Source organism: Pteronotus mesoamericanus, unplaced genomic scaffold (genome assembly GCF_021234165.1).
Source record: "Pteronotus mesoamericanus isolate MK-2021 breed Mesoamerican mustached bat unplaced genomic scaffold, CSHL_Meso_final contig_33, whole genome shotgun sequence".
Classification (NCBI taxonomy): domain Eukaryota; kingdom Metazoa; phylum Chordata; class Mammalia; order Chiroptera; family Mormoopidae; genus Pteronotus; species Pteronotus mesoamericanus.
This window is the reverse complement of record NW_026555135.1, coordinates 11,961,102-11,977,855: the sequence shown is the minus strand read 5'-3', so window position 1 is coordinate 11,977,855 and position 16,754 is coordinate 11,961,102. Positions and strand designations below refer to the sequence as shown.

Below are 16,754 nucleotides of genomic sequence, written 5' to 3'. Positions count from 1 at the left end.
AGCACTTTAGGGAGAATTATCAACCCACCTTTGAAATCACAGGTTTAATTGCATTTCAGTTTTTTTGAATGGTATTCCCCACTTATTCCTATGCAGAAGTCTGATTCTTCAGTATTTTGCCAGCATAGGCCCAAACCTTTTTCTTTTTTATTATAAAAAGAACTGAGCTTAATATCCTTTTTTTTTTTTTTTTGCATCGAATATGGCTTGATTAGGTGTATGCTAAGATTAATTTTATTTCAAAACAGTAACAAAAACTTTCAAAAATAATTCTGTAAGTACCAAAGCCTTTCTTAATAGGAGAAAAGCCAGTGAATTAAGCACTATGTTAGAGGTCTATTGTCCTCCTCTCTCCCTATTACATAAGGCCAAAGTAAAGGAATTCATGATCGATTCCACTGAAATAGCTTTAAACTTTTAAGTATAAAGGCGTTGGTGAGAACATTTATTACTAACTGCTTATCTCATTATCTGTCAATTTCCAATGCATTTTTAAAAGTAGAGGTAGAAAGAGCACTTTAATTTTCTCTGACCTTCTTGTGTGTTCAATTCCCTTTTTAGATATGTAAAGACTTACCTGTTACCTGACAAGGGCAAAATGGGCAAGAAGAAAACACTCGTAGTGAAGAAAACTTTGAATCCTGTGTATAACGAGATACTGCGGGTATCTATGAACTCCCTATCTAGGAAAATCCTAAATGGTGACCTACCTATGTGTTTAACTAGCCATGTCTTATTGAATAATATCTCTACAGATGGAATCAGTTACCCAGAGATGAGAAGGAAAGGAATAAACATTTTCTGAGAAACTGCTTTGTATGAGATACTATCTCAGGAGTATCGTGGGCATCATCTCATTCACTCCCTACATACCCTGCCAGGAGGATATTATTGTTGTATGTCACAGATGGAGCAAATGCAGCTTAGAGGAATAAAGTATCTTTGCTCAAGGGTATACAACTGATGAAGTTGAGCATTGCAACCAAAATGGTCTGAAAGCATAATTCTGATTGTAGTATCTCTCTGCTTAAAGGATTTTAGGATTCCCATTACCAATAGTGTCAGGTCCCTCCTTAACATGCCCACCAGCCCCTTCACAACCTGAGCTCCAGCCTCGCCTTTTCACAGTCATAGATTTTGATGAGGATACACGGACTCCTTTCTGTTCTTTGGAAGAACTACATTTGCTCACCCTGCTGGTACTTTTGTGTTTCCTCGAGCTAGAATATTCTTCCCCACATTCTATCCATAACTACCTCCTACAGCCTTAAATGCCTCTTCCTGTGGGTGGCTGGCCTTAGCCCCTCGGTCCCCCTGCTGTCTGCTGCCCCAGTTTTCTTGTTTTATAATATGCTCTATTAACTTCCAGCACTTTACTGGTTTGTCTGCTTTCCCATTAAACTGTAAGTTCCCTGAGGGCAGGGACCAATCCTGTGTTGTTTATAAACTGAGCACCCTTGCGTAAATGATTTAATCTGTCTGTACTTCACAGCTGCGAAAGAGAGATAATAATAGTGCCTACTTATCTACCACAGTAGTTTTGAATGTTAAAAAAGATGAGTATCATTAAACACTAAATAAATGTTGGCTTTTGGTACAGTGTTTGGGATAGGCACTGCAGAAATGTTTATTAGGAAGATAGACCAGTGGACAGATGAATGAAAGTATACCTGGCCCAAATACCTGTATTCCTTTTTCCCCCAAATTGCATCATGTTCTCTTGGTCATGTGTAACACATAATTTAAAACTAAAAATAGAAGTATTATTCATTCCCTCTTTCTAAAAATTCTAAGTATTTGGTTATCCCCTGAGAAAAGAATTAGAGTTAAATTAATTCTCAGTCACCCATGGGTGAATTTTTTGTGGATTTTCTGTAGCAAGTTGTTAATTACAGTTTTACTATGATATCCCTCAGCACCTGGCTATTTCTGGGTCAGTTACTTCAGCCTGATACTAAGGAAAAGCCTAATAATTTCAATAGTAAACTCAGAGGAAAACAAGCTTGGTACAACCAAAATGGACATTCAAGTAGTAGTACATCATAAAGCCAAATAGATATTATTTTTAGATTAGAAGTACTATTATCCCTTTGGTGACTACATATAATCAAGGAGAGACTGCATTTTAGATTAAAAATACTTTTAGGATACCAAATATTTTCCACTTGACCGTATGAAGTGGGAAAAAACAGGTATACCTTTTCTTGAAAATTTCCTTGTCCTTGTAGGCTATCAAGTGGGAGATGCTGTATGCATTTGGGGGCAGGTGGTATATGGGAACACTCCATACTTTTCAATCAATTTTGCTGTGCACCTAAAACTACTCTAAAATATAAAGTCTATTGAAAAATATACCTTATCCTTAGATAGGAAACAGGCCATTGGATTAAACTTCATTTATATTTTTAGATTGAATTTGATTTATGTTATACCTGGTCAGAACTAAAAACATCCAGTAAAAACTGAATAATTGGCTTTTGTTTTTAGAGAGCTATTACTGGCTATGATATTTGAGCTGTAGTTTGCTTTTTCCAAAGAGGCAAAGAAAATCAGCTTTTGTGAACGATGAATTTTAGGTCTTTGAAACAAGACACTTAGAATAAGATGACTTTGCAATATTCTTGGGACTGAAACCTAACAGATGAGAAAATCCGGGCTGCACAGATGACTTTTCTCTTCGTCTCTATGTCATAACTTTGGCATAAAGTAATCTTATTCACTACTTTAATTTCCTTCTTTGAACTGCAGTATAAAATCGAAAAGCAAACCTTAAAGACACAGAAGCTGAACCTGTCTGTATGGCATCGGGATACATTTAAACGCAACAGTTTTCTAGGGGAAGTGGAACTTGATTTGGAAACTTGGGACTGGGACAACAAACAGAATAAACAATTGAAGTGGTACCCTCTGAAGCGGAAGGTAAGTTCGAGAGTTTTTTGATTGGTTGGTTGGTTAGTTGGTTTGAGGCCTGGTGTGTAGGAGAAAGCTACTAGAAAAGCACATTTTCATTCAGAATACTTATCCATAGTTTCGGATCATTCTCTCTTTCATTGTCTTATATGTCTCTTATTCTCTTTTCTGTATTTTCTTTTTTCCCACCTCTGTATGCTTTAGGTTGACTCTTTCTTGCTAACCTATCTTTCAATTCAACAATTTTCTTATCTTCTATGTCTAATCTGCTGTGATACCCATCTATAAGGTCTCAATTATATTTTTCAGATTTGTATTTTCATTTTCTTAGTAAATTCTACTTCTCTGCTAAAATTCTCCATCTTGACATTATCTTTGTAAATACGTTAATTAATGTTATTTGAAGTGTGTATCTGAAAAGGCCAATATCTTAAACTTTTGTGAGTCTTATCTAAATTTCTTATTTTTATTTTATGTATGTATTAAATGAATAGACATACTAGGTCCTTTGTCCTAGTATGTCTATTCATTTGTTATTGCATGCTGGACATTGCATATGAGAAATTGTAGGGATAATTTGAGAGGTTTACTTTTGCTTCTGACACACGGAGTAGGGACAGACCACCTTAATCTAGTCTGGGAATGAACTGACTAGAAGCTGGGGTTTGGTTTTCATGTGGTCAATCTAGCTTTGGTTTGCCCACGTTCTTAGGCTGTGGCCCTGCAGGGCCTCCAAATGAAAAGCCCAAATTTTCTCAAATTTTAGCATGATTCCAATTCACCTGAAGGACTTACTAAAACACAGATTTCTGGCCCCTCTTCCCAAGGTTTCTGATTTAGTAAGATCTGGGCCCGAGAATAAACATTTCCAGCAAGTTCCCAGGCACTGATGATGATGCTGCCTGTGGATCATACTTTGAGAACCACTGGTCCAGAGTATTATCTGAGGCCATTCCTCCTTAGCTAGCCGTGGACTTCAGTCTTTGTCTCCCCAGCCCTATGAGACTGCCAGAGGCCCTGCTCAGCTTCTCAGTCTCTTTCTTCTAGGCTTTTTCACTCTCAGTTTGGCACTAAACACTCAGCTAATGCCTCAAAGTGGAAAACAGAGAAAAAGGTCAGGCTCCAATACCGTGTCCTTTTGAATCCTGTATATCTTACTAATTCTTTAGCACCTTCAAGTAGACTTTATAATTGATTTTTTTCTATTGTTCTCAGTAGGAGAATTGATGTGATTCCAGCTAGCCCATCATAACTGAAATTGATACATATATAAACAATTGATACAAACCATCATTTAGTATCTACATAATAAGACAATTCCTTTAAGAGATGCTTCCTTATATTCCAAAATATCACATCAAAATCACCTGTAGCACTTATTTCTAGCTTTACCCAAGACTTATTAGATCTGACTGAGCTCTTCAAAAGATGTCAAAAGTATTCATTTTTAACTAACTTGCCTTATGTCATTTATGTCTAGCCATGTTTTGGAAATAAGGCTCTCAAGGACCAGATTTTGAAAGTAAAGCTCTCTTTCATATACTTGAAAATAATAGATACACATTTTAAAATTTTTGTCCAGCCTTTGTTATTCTTATAGAGATTGACACATTTGGTCTGAAATGTGATGTTTGGCTTTTCCCCTACCCCCACCTTCCCATACTCTTCTTACTCTTTCAAAGAAAGAGAATATAAATAAGTCGTTTTATGAGCTGGATGAATGATTAACAAAATGTGTTTTTATAAAAAACAAGGCATCCCACACCTGTCTCCCATCTCCAGAAAGGCATTCTCATTTCTCCACTGTCTCTGAGACTGAAGACCTTAAAGTGTGTTCTGGGTACCCTGCAAAGTTTCTCAAGATATACAGTACAGCTCTCCCAGATATAAAAATAACAGTCTAGCTCTTAGAGGGAGGGAAATTTTAAGCCAGGGCAGTCATGAGTGATACATTGTCCCAGAAATGAGGCAGGTAAGGTCCTGTAACATAATACCAACAAACAAGGTACATAATTTGTGTCTCACAGCCACTGACATTCCTGTTTTTCAGACAGCCCCAGTTGCCCTTGAAGCAGAAAACAGAGGTGAAATGAAGTTAGCTCTCCAGTATGTTCCCGAGCCGGTTCCTGGTATGCAATTATTTTCTGTCCAGAGATGTATGCCCTGCCCTTTCTTTATCCCCCCCTCTCCTAGGTTTTCTTTGCCTTCTGTGATATTTTCAAAGGTGAAGCCCTAAACAAACGTATTAACTTAGTAATTGTATAGCCCAAATGAGTCAATTCACAGTTGTAAACTAGAAAAAAAATGTTTTTATTGTGATAAAAACACCTAAAGTTTATCATCTTAACCATTTGAAGCATACCATTGGTGTTAAGTATATGCACATTTTTGTGAAGCAGACCTCTAGAGCATACCCATTGTCAACGGATGGTCCTTGACACCAAGTCAACACCAACAGGAACCCCCAATTTGGGATGCAGTGAGGAAAGCTTTATTCACTACAAATGAGAGGCAATTGTGATCTAGCACAGCTGTGAAAACAGCATGGCTGTAGGACAACTCAGGGGCAAGGGGGGCCTGGGGCAGGCTCCACCCCAGCTATACAGTTCTGCTCTGCTCCTCGCCAGTCTTCTCACCGATGGTCTGATTGGCTTTACTCTGCTCAGGCGACATACCTTCTGTGTTTCAGCTCAGCCAGGGAGACATACTCTTTTTTCTTGGGTGAAAAGGAAAAGTATGCTCCCTGAGCCAGAGAGGAGCTGGCTTATATGGACAGAAGTCCCCACCCATGGTCCCTGATTGGCCTGTCCTCATGCAAATAAGGACTCCAAATCTTCACAGTTTGGTTGGCCCAAAAGGCACTGTGCTGATTGCTCAGAATAGAATTGCTCTGACTGGCTTGAGTTGCACAGCTTCAATTGGATGGGGAAAGCCTCAATCCTACTGGTTGAAATAGAATTCCAGGAAATCTTTATAAGGGCTGGCTCAGATGGCTCACACACAGTGCAGGCAGGCAGTTCGGGACAGAGCAGGCTGTTTGTGTGAGAGGCTCCTGTGCAGAAATGGCTGCTAGGCTCTTTTTTTTTTGTATTGGATCCCAGTTAGCCACACGAGCCCCTTCTTAGTAAGTGTATTTTTTTTTCCTTCTCAGGGTTCATGCCATTGAATTACAATACCTCACTCCCCTTCCCCCCAGGCTTCTGGTAACCACCATTCTACTTTCTGTTTCTGTGAGAAAAATTCTCACTTTTCCCAGTCCAGTTTCTAGTCCTTATTTTAACTTTCACCTCACTCTCCCAAGAGTTGGTTCTGCACAATGTGAATGGCCTTGCCGTATACAGAATTTGGACCTACTGACAGTGCTGGGATAAGAATGGAAACTGAGTGTTGTTTTCCACAGGTGGGAACTGGAAGAATTCATATGAACTCCTAAGAAATTAAAGCTCATTGGTCTTCCACTCTCAAGGGCTCATCAGGAGAGAAAGCTTTTTCTTGCTGATTACTAAATGTAATCTTTCTTGAAGATGACTCATTCTCGATGTTAGGGCCTCAGGTCTGCAGCCCCACGAAGGAGCAAGAGAAAGGCAGGAAGTGAATACCAGCCCCCCTCTCACTTCCCAAGCCAAGTCCCCCAGGTTATTCTTCTTAAGAATCTGTGGGAATGTTATGACTGAAATCAGGGATTGCACATGCAAATACTTCCAGTAACCATGCAGTGAAGCAAGTGGGATGAAAGACATAATGGATGGTGAGGACAGTGATGGAGTGAGAAAAAGACATTCTAATTCAGTTGGGAAAAAAAAAAGGGTGGGAGGACAAGCAAGCATATCTTTAGGTCAGTGGCTGCCAAACCACCATCTTGTTATTTCTGGATCTTTCTAAAAGGCAGATTCTTTTATATATAATTTGTATCCTATCATTTATGGTCAACATGCAGAGAAATTCTGCCAATCTTTTTTCCCATTTTCCTCACTATCATTTCTTAGTTGTGGGAGCTGGGAGACCATGTGTTGTGATGGGCTCCACCTTGTCTGAGTTTTTACTCATGTAGTTTCTCTTCTCTGTATTGGCTTAATCATCTCAACCTTTCCAAGTCTTAGACGAAGCCCTATCTCCCCCATATAGTTTTTCCTGACTATATTCCCCTCACTGATCACATTATCTCCTAGAACATTGCAGTAATAACTTGGCATTTCATTCCATTTTACATTTCTTGTAGTTTTTATTGAATTAGTCTCTCTAGTTTAATGGTAAACATTTCCCAAGGGCATAGATTTCTTATATTCCTTGTATGGTTGACTGATTGAGTTAACTCATCCAGAAAACTATGGTAGTATTCCTCTGTCCCGGTGCATCCAATCTAGACAAAAACTTCAGACTAAGCCAACTTCTCAGTAATCCCCTGTCCATAATATTTACTATTACATCTATGTATATAATAGTCTTATAAAATGAGTGACTTTTTACAAGAAGAGTGACTATACCTTAGCCATTATCTGTTTTGGTTATTTTATAGTAATATGTTTAAAATGCCTCCTGTCAGTGCCAATTGATATTGGTATCAGTGTTTGAAAGGTATATGCATTTCACAGATATGTTTTGAATATAACCGTAAATGGGTGACTCACATACCCAATGTCTACAATTGATCCTGTTGAGCCAAGCAAAACCGAACAGGAATGATATAATACTCTGTACTTGAAATCATCTAAATTATTTTCATAGAGCTGTCTGAGCTCAGTATAGCCAGACTATAAAAGATTTAGTTAAGAATATATAGATCTAACCAATGAGGACCATATCATCAAGCACTAGGCTATATCTCTGTGCTAGGCCATTTTTGGATGAGATGCAGTATGCCAAGGGAGGAATGGTAGTAAAATTTTATTTTCTCTCTCTTTTCTGTTATAGGTAAAAAGCTTCCTACAACTGGAGAAGTGCACATCTGGGTGAAGGAATGCCTTGAATTACCAATGCTAAGGGGCAGCCATCTAAACTCTTTTGTTAAATGGTAACAGCATTGATTACTCTGCCCCCGCTCAGTTCTTTCTACAGAAGCCTTGCCTTTGCTGGTTGATTTTAGTTCTCCATATCTGTGATGCAGAAACTCATCATCCATAGTTTAAATGAAATAACTTTGAGACAGTGACTACTTCAACTAGGGGGATCTGTGACATGAACCCCCAGAGGCTTCATATAGTTTTAAAATCATAAAGATGAAAGGGCATATATAAAAATGAAACCAGAGACCACACACTCAGATATGTAATGTCTTCTGGGTGTACATCTACTGGTGGAGACAATATTTAACACTAAAGAGTTTATGAATTTCTAATGGTGGGGTGTCATACCCTTTGGCTCCTTAGTGAAGCACCTGTTTTGTGGTACATTTGCAAAAGGCCTTTGGCATCAGCCCGCACATATCTGGAAAATTATTTGCTAAACAGACCATGCTAAGAGCTCATAAGAGCTTAAGGCAACTTTGGTTCTTACGTGACAAACTCTTTTCTCTGTTATACATATAAATGTATCTAGTAAATAGTAATTAAACAACATTAGTGTACCATCCTACCTCCCTGTGGCTAATTTTACCTATATAGAGTCTACCAGAAATCCAGATGTAGCTATTTAATTTTATGGGGCATTATTTATGATTTTCCTTATACATGTTCTTTCTTAAAAATTAAATTTATTGGGGTCACATTGGTTAATAACATTGTATAAGTTTCAAGTGTGAAATTCTATAATACATCATCTGTATATTACATCGTATGCACTTCTACCACCATATATTTGACTCTCATTACCCTCCTCATCCACTCCCCCCCCGCCACTCCAGTAATCACTATACTATGGTCCGTGTCTATGAGTTTGTTTGTATGTTGTTTTCTGTTTTATATCCCACATATGGGTAAAATTGTATGATTCTTGTCCTTTTCCACCTGACTTATTTCACTTAACACGATATACTCAAGATCTAACCATATTGTCGCAAGTGGCAATATTTCATCATTTTTTATGGCTGAGTAGTATTTCATTGTATAACGTGCCACACTTTCTTTATCCATCCTAGGACATTTAGATTGTTTTCATGTCTTGACTACTGTGAATAATACTGCAATGAACATTGGGGTATGATACCATATGTAAAAATCAACTCAAAATGATTAATGATTTGAATATAAGACCTGAAACAATAAAAATACATAGAAAAAAATTGGTACTAAACTTACAGACCTTGGTCTCAGAGAGATTTTTGTAAACTTGACCCCAAAGGCAAGGAAAGTAAAAAGCAAAAATAAAGGAATGTGTCTATATCAAACTAAAAAGTTTCTACACAGCAAAAGAAACCATCAATAAAACAAAAAGGTGATGCATTCTTCACAGATATCAGCTGGTAAAATTCCTCAGTTCAGGTCAGACTCCTATTTTGAGACTAGTCTCAGACCTTCTTGCCTTTACAAGGGGCATGCCAGGTTCAAGTTAATTCAGTTATTACCACAAATTAAATGTAAATGATTGCAAATATACAATTTATTCCCAAAATCAAATCTAACATGTTAGAGAGGCTTCTCTTTCAATTCTGTGCAAGACTAATTCCTTAGGCTATCACAGATAATCAGGAATAGACTGTGCTTCAAATTTTAAAGGAATCCTCAAATAACTACTACATAGTAAGTACTTACTAAATGCAGGAACTAAGCTAAGTTGTTTGCTTAATGTGTAATTTTAATATTAGCCTTATGAAGTAGGCATTACCATTCCAATCTTATAGATGAGGAAGCAAGTGTCTGAGAGTTTAAGTAATTTTCCCTACAATACACAGCCAGTAGGTGGTAGTCAGGAATCAAAGCAAGTCTGGCCCACTCCAATGCACAGTCTTCCCAGAGGGATGCTTCCCCCACCCGCCATCCCCCACCCCATCAGCACGGTTTCTCTACACTCTTTGCTTCCATTCCTTCCACCAATCCTCAGGAGCTGTGTTGAAGTGTACTGGAAACATAAATATTCACTGTCTTTTCAAATGCCTCACAATAATGTTTCCTTTTGTAGTACCATCCTTCCAGATACAAGTAGGAAAAGTCGCCAGAAGACGAGAGCTGTAGGGAAAACCACCAACCCCGTCTTCAACCACACCATGGTGTATGATGGGTTCAGGCCTGAAGATCTCACAGAAGCCTGTGTAGAGCTTACTGTCTGGGATCATTACAAATTAACCAACCAGTTTTTGGGAGGTCTTCGGATTGGCTTTGGAACAGGTAATATTTGTTATTTTTAATTTTCTGTGAGCTAAATGCTTCTGAAGACACTAGAGATTTGTTGCATTGCTTCTTCCTAGTGAAAGTGGGTATTTTATTTCTGTTAAAGGCAATTAAATGGACAAGTGGAGGAATTTCAGGCTGCATGTGCTAAGGGCTAAGAATATGAAGATTACCAGGATGCTGAGTCTCTTCACATAGAACTTACCTTACTGTGGGGAGACAGAAGAGCCTTCATCACCACTCTTCCCTGGAAAAGCATTTATGGCCCTTCATAGTTAAAAGTGTGCTTTGAATAATAATAGTAGCTAACATTTATGAAGCGCTAGTCACTCCACTGAGTGCTTTATTTGCATTATTTCATTTAATGCTTACAACAGTTCTGAGTAGTTACTAATGTTATCTCCAGAACAACTGGAGTCCCAAAAAATTAACAGAGCTAATAAGTGCCAGGGTCACGATTCAAAATTGAGTGTGTTTAACACTAAAGACATACCCACGCTTTCTTAGGATTTATCTAGTGTCACTTCCAACCCAATGGCGGGAATCCTTCCTACTACACATCTGTGCCTGTGACAGGTTGTCATCTAGCTTTTGAGTACTCTTCTCAGATGGTTAAACAGTTCTTTCTCCTCTTGGGTCCCGGACCTGCCCTCCTGGTGGAACTCTTCCTAGCTGACTGCCATCAGTGATTATAATTAAAGAGTGACTTCTTTTTTTTCCCCTCAGTGAACTAATTCTTTCTTAATGCAATGCTTCCTTGTTTTTTTGTTTTTTGTTTTTTCTTCTTCAGGTAAGAGTTATGGTACTGAAGTGGATTGGATGGACTCTACTTCAGAGGAAGTTGCTCTCTGGGAAAAGATGGTAAATTCCCCCAACACTTGGATCGAGGCAACCCTGCCTCTCAGAATGCTGTTGATTGCTAAGATTTCCAAATGAACCCTAAGCCCAGTGGCTCCTCTACTGAAAACTAGTAACCGGTGGAATGTGATCTTGAAAATCTGACTCTGAGGGCAGAGATCTTCACCTCGTATCTGTGGCACTAATGGATGCTACACAGCGTGTTAAAGTCAACCTGCAGGTGCCTCTTTGGTTACAAGGCACAAAAGACTTAAATAACAACAAAATGCGTAATGTATTTGTGATTCCAACATTGAAGAAGATATTTCAGAAAACTAGGAAAACCCAACTGCTGCTTCAAAGAAACAGCTGCCAAAAAAATATTAAATGTGGGGTGTTGTTAATGGGAAAAGTTTTCAAGTTTGCCATCACATGCTTCACCCCAGTCTTGTGCTACATTTAGGAGAGCCGGCATCTTGACCACTGAAATTCCTTACATGACCTGAAAATGTGTAGGTTGTGGAAGAAAAGTGACAAAAGGAGACTAATATGGGGCAGGGGGGAGGCAGAATATCAGTGATGATAAAGAATTTGACCATAAGAAATTTATTTACTCTGTAATCTCTATTAAAATATGGAATTCCATGTTAAAGCAGTGAGACAATTTACCGTATGTGTTTTGGGTCTTGAGAAACTGCTTTCCCTTTTCCCAGTGTTAACAGTCTCAAACGTGCTTTGGTGACATCCACTGGCCGTAGGTGGAATTCATATTTTGGCTTAATTTTCTCCTGAAGTAGGTCTTAAGCCTGTGCTTTGTAATAGAGTATGTAAAAAAAACAAAAAACCTTGCATATATAAGATTCTGTTTTTCTTATATACTATATGAAAGCAGCATGAGAGTGGTCACAGACATGCTTTGCAACAAAATTTTAATTAGAATGTAAATTGTTAAATTATGTTATACTTCCTATATATGTATAATTTTCATAAAATATTTTGTAAAAACCCTTAGAATAAATTATTATGATTCAAATATATTTTCAAATTAATTTAATTTTTATTTTAAATGAAATGTTTTATATTATGAATTCTAAAATCAAAATTCCCTAACAAGGGTAAAGAAATTCTTCTAGGTTAATATTTCTCCAGAGTCCTTACTACAACTCTGGACATAGTTCTTCTAAGTGGGCAATCTGAGCTACTTTATTCAGGGTTTTTACTTCTAAAAAGTAGTTGAAAACTTTGAAAATAAGTTAACATTTATTCTTGAAAAGTTTTCCACAGAGACATTTTGGGATCATGCTAATATACAGAATATCACTGTCCCTTAGGATCCAACTACTGTGCCTTTCTCAAAACAAGAACTGATTTAATGTGGGCTAGAAGAAGCCTGGGTGGTGGGGGAGTGTGAGATCTTATAACAAGCAGCTAACCAATGTCACTGAAAACAACTAGAGTGCTTGCCTCTTTCCCCAAACAGATCGAACAACCTTCTGCGCACTTGCCAATAAGAACAACTAACCTAGACCAATGCCTTTCCGATTGTCTGTCAAGGTCTTTTAGGGGGGTCTTTAGTCTAACTCTGTGTCCTCTTCCAGTGCTGGCCATGGGGCAGGGCAAGAGGAGGGGAGTGGAGACACACCTCCAAGGTCACCCAGGACAGTGGCAGAGGTGCAAATGCCGTTCCAGCCCCTGCCACTTCACAGTAAGCACAAGCTACTTTCTTAGCCTTTCAGTGACTTGCTCAGCCACCTCCCAGCAGCCAGCCAGCTCTGAAGTACTAAGAGATTGGCTCTAGCACCTCCCCATCTAGACCTAGGACTGCCTGCTTCCTTGACTATCTAGATCCCTGACACCAGAGTAATAGGAACACCCTCCTTGCGTCTACCACAGCAGTTTCCTGCCACCTCAGGACATCAAGGGGATTTTGTCTCCCTTTTTATTTTCTGAAAAAGAAAATGTAAAATCACAACTGTAAATCTCACCTGGCTACAAAAGGAAGGCTACGTGGGATTTTCATGCATTATAAATTGTGGGCAACCTGAATTCTTTAGTGGACTCAGGCTGACAGACTTGAGCCAGTGGGACTTGTAAGCAAAGTTCCCGCTAAAACTTTAATAAATTTTTTTTTTTTAACCTGGAGATATCTCCTTGAACTGCATGTCTTAGGGCTTTTTCTTCTCTCTCTCTCTCTCTTTTTAATTCAGAAAACCCAACTAGAAATAAGCCCCAAAAGGGGAATTTATTGGAAATACATTGTTAGCCCTCAGAATTAAAAAAGTATTGCTGGAACCTAGGTTATTTTGGGGACTCACAAGCTGGAACCAAAAACTTAGATTCTATCTCTGAGGGTGTGGGAGAAACTTAGAATCTCTTGACTGCACTTCTCTTTTCTGGGTTTAGTTGGGGAGATCTCTGGAGAAACTGGCCAGAGTTGGGTCATGTCCCCACCTATTGAACCACTCACATGGCCAGGAATGGATAGAGCAAGATCTTATGATTGACCCTGCCTGGAATTGAGTCCACCTTGTGGCCAGTGAAAAGTACTCCATTATCAGAAGAATGGAGTGTTATATAGACATGGGTGCTGAAGAAATGAAGAGCTGTAATTTGTGTCTCCCTTCAGTGAAAACACTTCCAAATTCCATTATTGGAAAAAATGAATATTTCAGAGTCACTGCTGACTCCAGAGAGGTCGAAATTTCCTGTCCACCTATGACTGCTGCAGCTTCTAAGTAGGTGGGGAGGATCCTAGGAACCCCATGACCTGCTCAAGTGGCCTAGGAATCCACCGAAAGCGTAATTACTGTCAGCCTAAGTTAAATTCTTCAAGAGAGACCAGGCTGTGTGTACCAGGGAACTTGCTTGGACTTCTTCGCACATCTCTGTCATCCAAATTCACCATTTCAGTGACAGAGCAAGTAAAAACCCTGAACATCTCGCCTTCACCTGTACGCTCATTCCCATTCTGCTTTGGGATGGCTCTCCCATCTCTTCTCTGGTCTCCACTCCCCCCCAGGTTTATTCACTAATTTCCCAAGTTTGTTTCACAAAATAAATGCCGCCACATGTTTGGTCCAATCACAGAATATTTCTTCCACTTCTTTGGCTGACTTCTTGTGAAGGATCTGATTCTCCTTTAGCCTCATAAGATGAAGACTCACTCTAACACACCTTAGCAGCTCAGTCAAGATGTGGGATCAGACTTAAGATCATTGCTTCCTTATCTTTATTCCTTGAGAAGAGTGATGTGTCCAATTTATTCATAATTATGTTAGCAATTATCACACTGAATTGCTGTTTTTCTATTATCTGTCTTCATCATTAGGCTGTAGTCATCTTAAGAGCTGGGACTATAACCTTGGACATAAGTTTCTTGGTATGTGAATTGAATGAATGAATGAATAAATAAATGAGCAAATGAATGAAGTATGAACTAAAAATCATTTGCTTTGGTATCAAAAGATCTGGGTTTGTACAATGGAATACTACTCAGCCATAAAAAAGAAGAAAATTCTACCCTTTGCAACAGCATGGATGGACCTGGGGAACATTATGCTAAGTGAAGTAAGCCAGTCAGAGAAAGACAAGTACCATATGATTTCACTCACATGTAGACTCTAATGAACAAACTGAACAAGGAAAATGGGGACAGATTCATAGATGGAGAGCAGGATGACAGCTAGTTTGGTGGGGGATTTTAGGGAGTGGAGGGACTGAGCAAAAAGGAAAAAAGACTCATGGACATGGACAACAGTATGGCAATTGCTGGGGAGAGGGGTGTATAAGGGGACTAAAATATAATGTAAAAAAAAAAGATTAAGGGAAAAAAAGAAAAAAGATCTGGGTTTGAATCTGGCTCTATCACTTACTCTCTGAATGACCTGTAGCAACTAGCTTAATCTTTCTGTACATTAGTTTCTTTGTTCCCTGTAAACTATAAAATGTGGATAATAATGCCTGTCTTTCATAAAGATTGTTAGATATAATTAAATGAGAGAAGATGTACAAATGCCTAGTACGGTGTAGGGTACATAGAAGAACTCTGTAATAGTAGCTTTGAAAAAAGAAACATTGCCTGAATTGCTCAGTGGTTGGAGTGTTGTCCTGTGCACCAAAAGGTTGAGGGTTCCATTCCCAGCCAGGGCACATGCCTAGGTTGTGGGTTAAAAAAAAATTAAAAGGTACATTAAAAGATCTAAAAGCAAATGGAGGGGACCACTGGCCACCACTAAGGAGAGCATTGACCAAGTTTTATGCCTTGGACCTTTGGGAAGGGAATATACTGGTTACTCTGAGGATCAAAAGTAGCTGGAAAAAAATGGTAGAGCAAAGGAAATAACCATGGTAGAAAGGAACCAAAGGCCATTATCACTAACCTATAAGTTATTTGAAAAGAGTGATGGTATCTAATTTATTAATGTGTACTTTGCATTTAGCCCCACTCTGTACATTGCAAATGTTTGTTGAATAAATCAATGAATGAATATTGATTAGGATCTCATGAGATTCTTAGCCTTGACAAGTAATATATGGATTTAATGTTATTTAAAATAATTTTAACATGAAATATAAAATATTTTAAATGTGGAAACTCTATTTAATCAACAAATAACATTGAGCATCTGCTATATGCAAGGGACTTAGGCAGAAAGAGGAGGGAAAACATCCATAGCTCATCCTCAAGAAGCAACTGCTATTACCATTTTGAGTATTTTTCCAGTCTTTTTTTTTCACATAGTCTGTGAATTCACTTAACTATATCAGAGAACCATATACTGTAATCAGCAAATAAAATTTTCAATTACGTATGACACTTTCATTTAAATAAAAGGGGACTTTTCTAATTTTCGAGTCACTTGCCTCAATTCTACAAGTTCCATTTCAGTCTATAAAGTTGAAAATCAAGGAAAAGTGAAGAAGAGAAAGGGAAAAGTTATAAATAAGTTTAATTCACAGTTTTTAAGTCTTCGGAACCCACTTTGGTAAAACCTTAGTATTTTATAGTCCGAGTAGTTGTTAAAATTTCAGCTCAGGAAATTTCCTCGGTCCTCAACCTTGCTTTTCCTGTATAGATAAGAGATTGGGGATTTGGGACATGACAGCCTGATCTTTGAGACCAAAGGAAAAATCTGAATCTCTTCTTTCAGATCTGTCCTGCTCCCAGTGAAATCTGAAGCATAAGAAATACATCTAACATCTATATGAACACCTAGGCCTTTTCCTTATCATTATGACTTGAGAGAGAAAATCTGACAACAGAAACAGTGACCACAGGAATTGTCAACATTCTATGCTTAGCTTCCTACCTTTAAGATCATTCAGTTATCTCCCTAACACAAGCATTTCCATGCCATTAAAGTACCTATAAACATGATAATGTTAAATGGCTGAGTAATGTTGTCATTTGGAAATATCATAATTTTCTTATTATTTTCTCTTTTTGGACATTTAGGTTTCCAACTTTAGTTGTTATAAACCACACTACACTGAAAAGCTTTGAATAAAACTTTTTCTTCCAGATAATATTCTGAGCAAAGATCTCCCGAGAAGGGTAATCATTAGTTCAAAAAACATAAAAATGTTGTAAGTTCTCAGTACATACTGTCACCTGACTTTCACCAACAGTGTAAGACAGTAGCTATCTCCACTATACCTTTATCAGTCCTGGGTAGTTTGAAAATAAAGGGGAAAACTTTTAATAATTTGATTGATGAAATACTATCTAATTTTAACTTGTATTTA

At 38.2% G+C, this 16,754-nt stretch overlaps 1 protein-coding gene across 5 annotated transcripts in view; it reads left to right on the top strand.

Moving 5' to 3' along the window:
- Positions 1 to 11,673, top strand: part of SYTL2 (synaptotagmin like 2) — a 102,882-nt gene extending 91,209 nt beyond the window's left edge. For all 5 annotated transcript variants that reach the window (XM_054576370.1, XM_054576374.1, XM_054576372.1 and 2 more), the window contains 6 exons: positions 562 to 664; positions 2,749 to 2,919; positions 4,961 to 5,039; positions 7,822 to 7,921; positions 9,964 to 10,169; positions 10,963 to 11,673. In XM_054576370.1, the coding sequence (XP_054432345.1) occupies positions 562 to 664; positions 2,749 to 2,919; positions 4,961 to 5,039; positions 7,822 to 7,921; positions 9,964 to 10,169; positions 10,963 to 11,108 (805 nt within the window). In that variant the 3' untranslated portion in view covers positions 11,109 to 11,673. The remainder of the gene's footprint in view (positions 1 to 561; positions 665 to 2,748; positions 2,920 to 4,960; positions 5,040 to 7,821; positions 7,922 to 9,963; positions 10,170 to 10,962) is intronic.
- Positions 11,674 to 16,754: the final 5,081 nt, after the last annotated feature.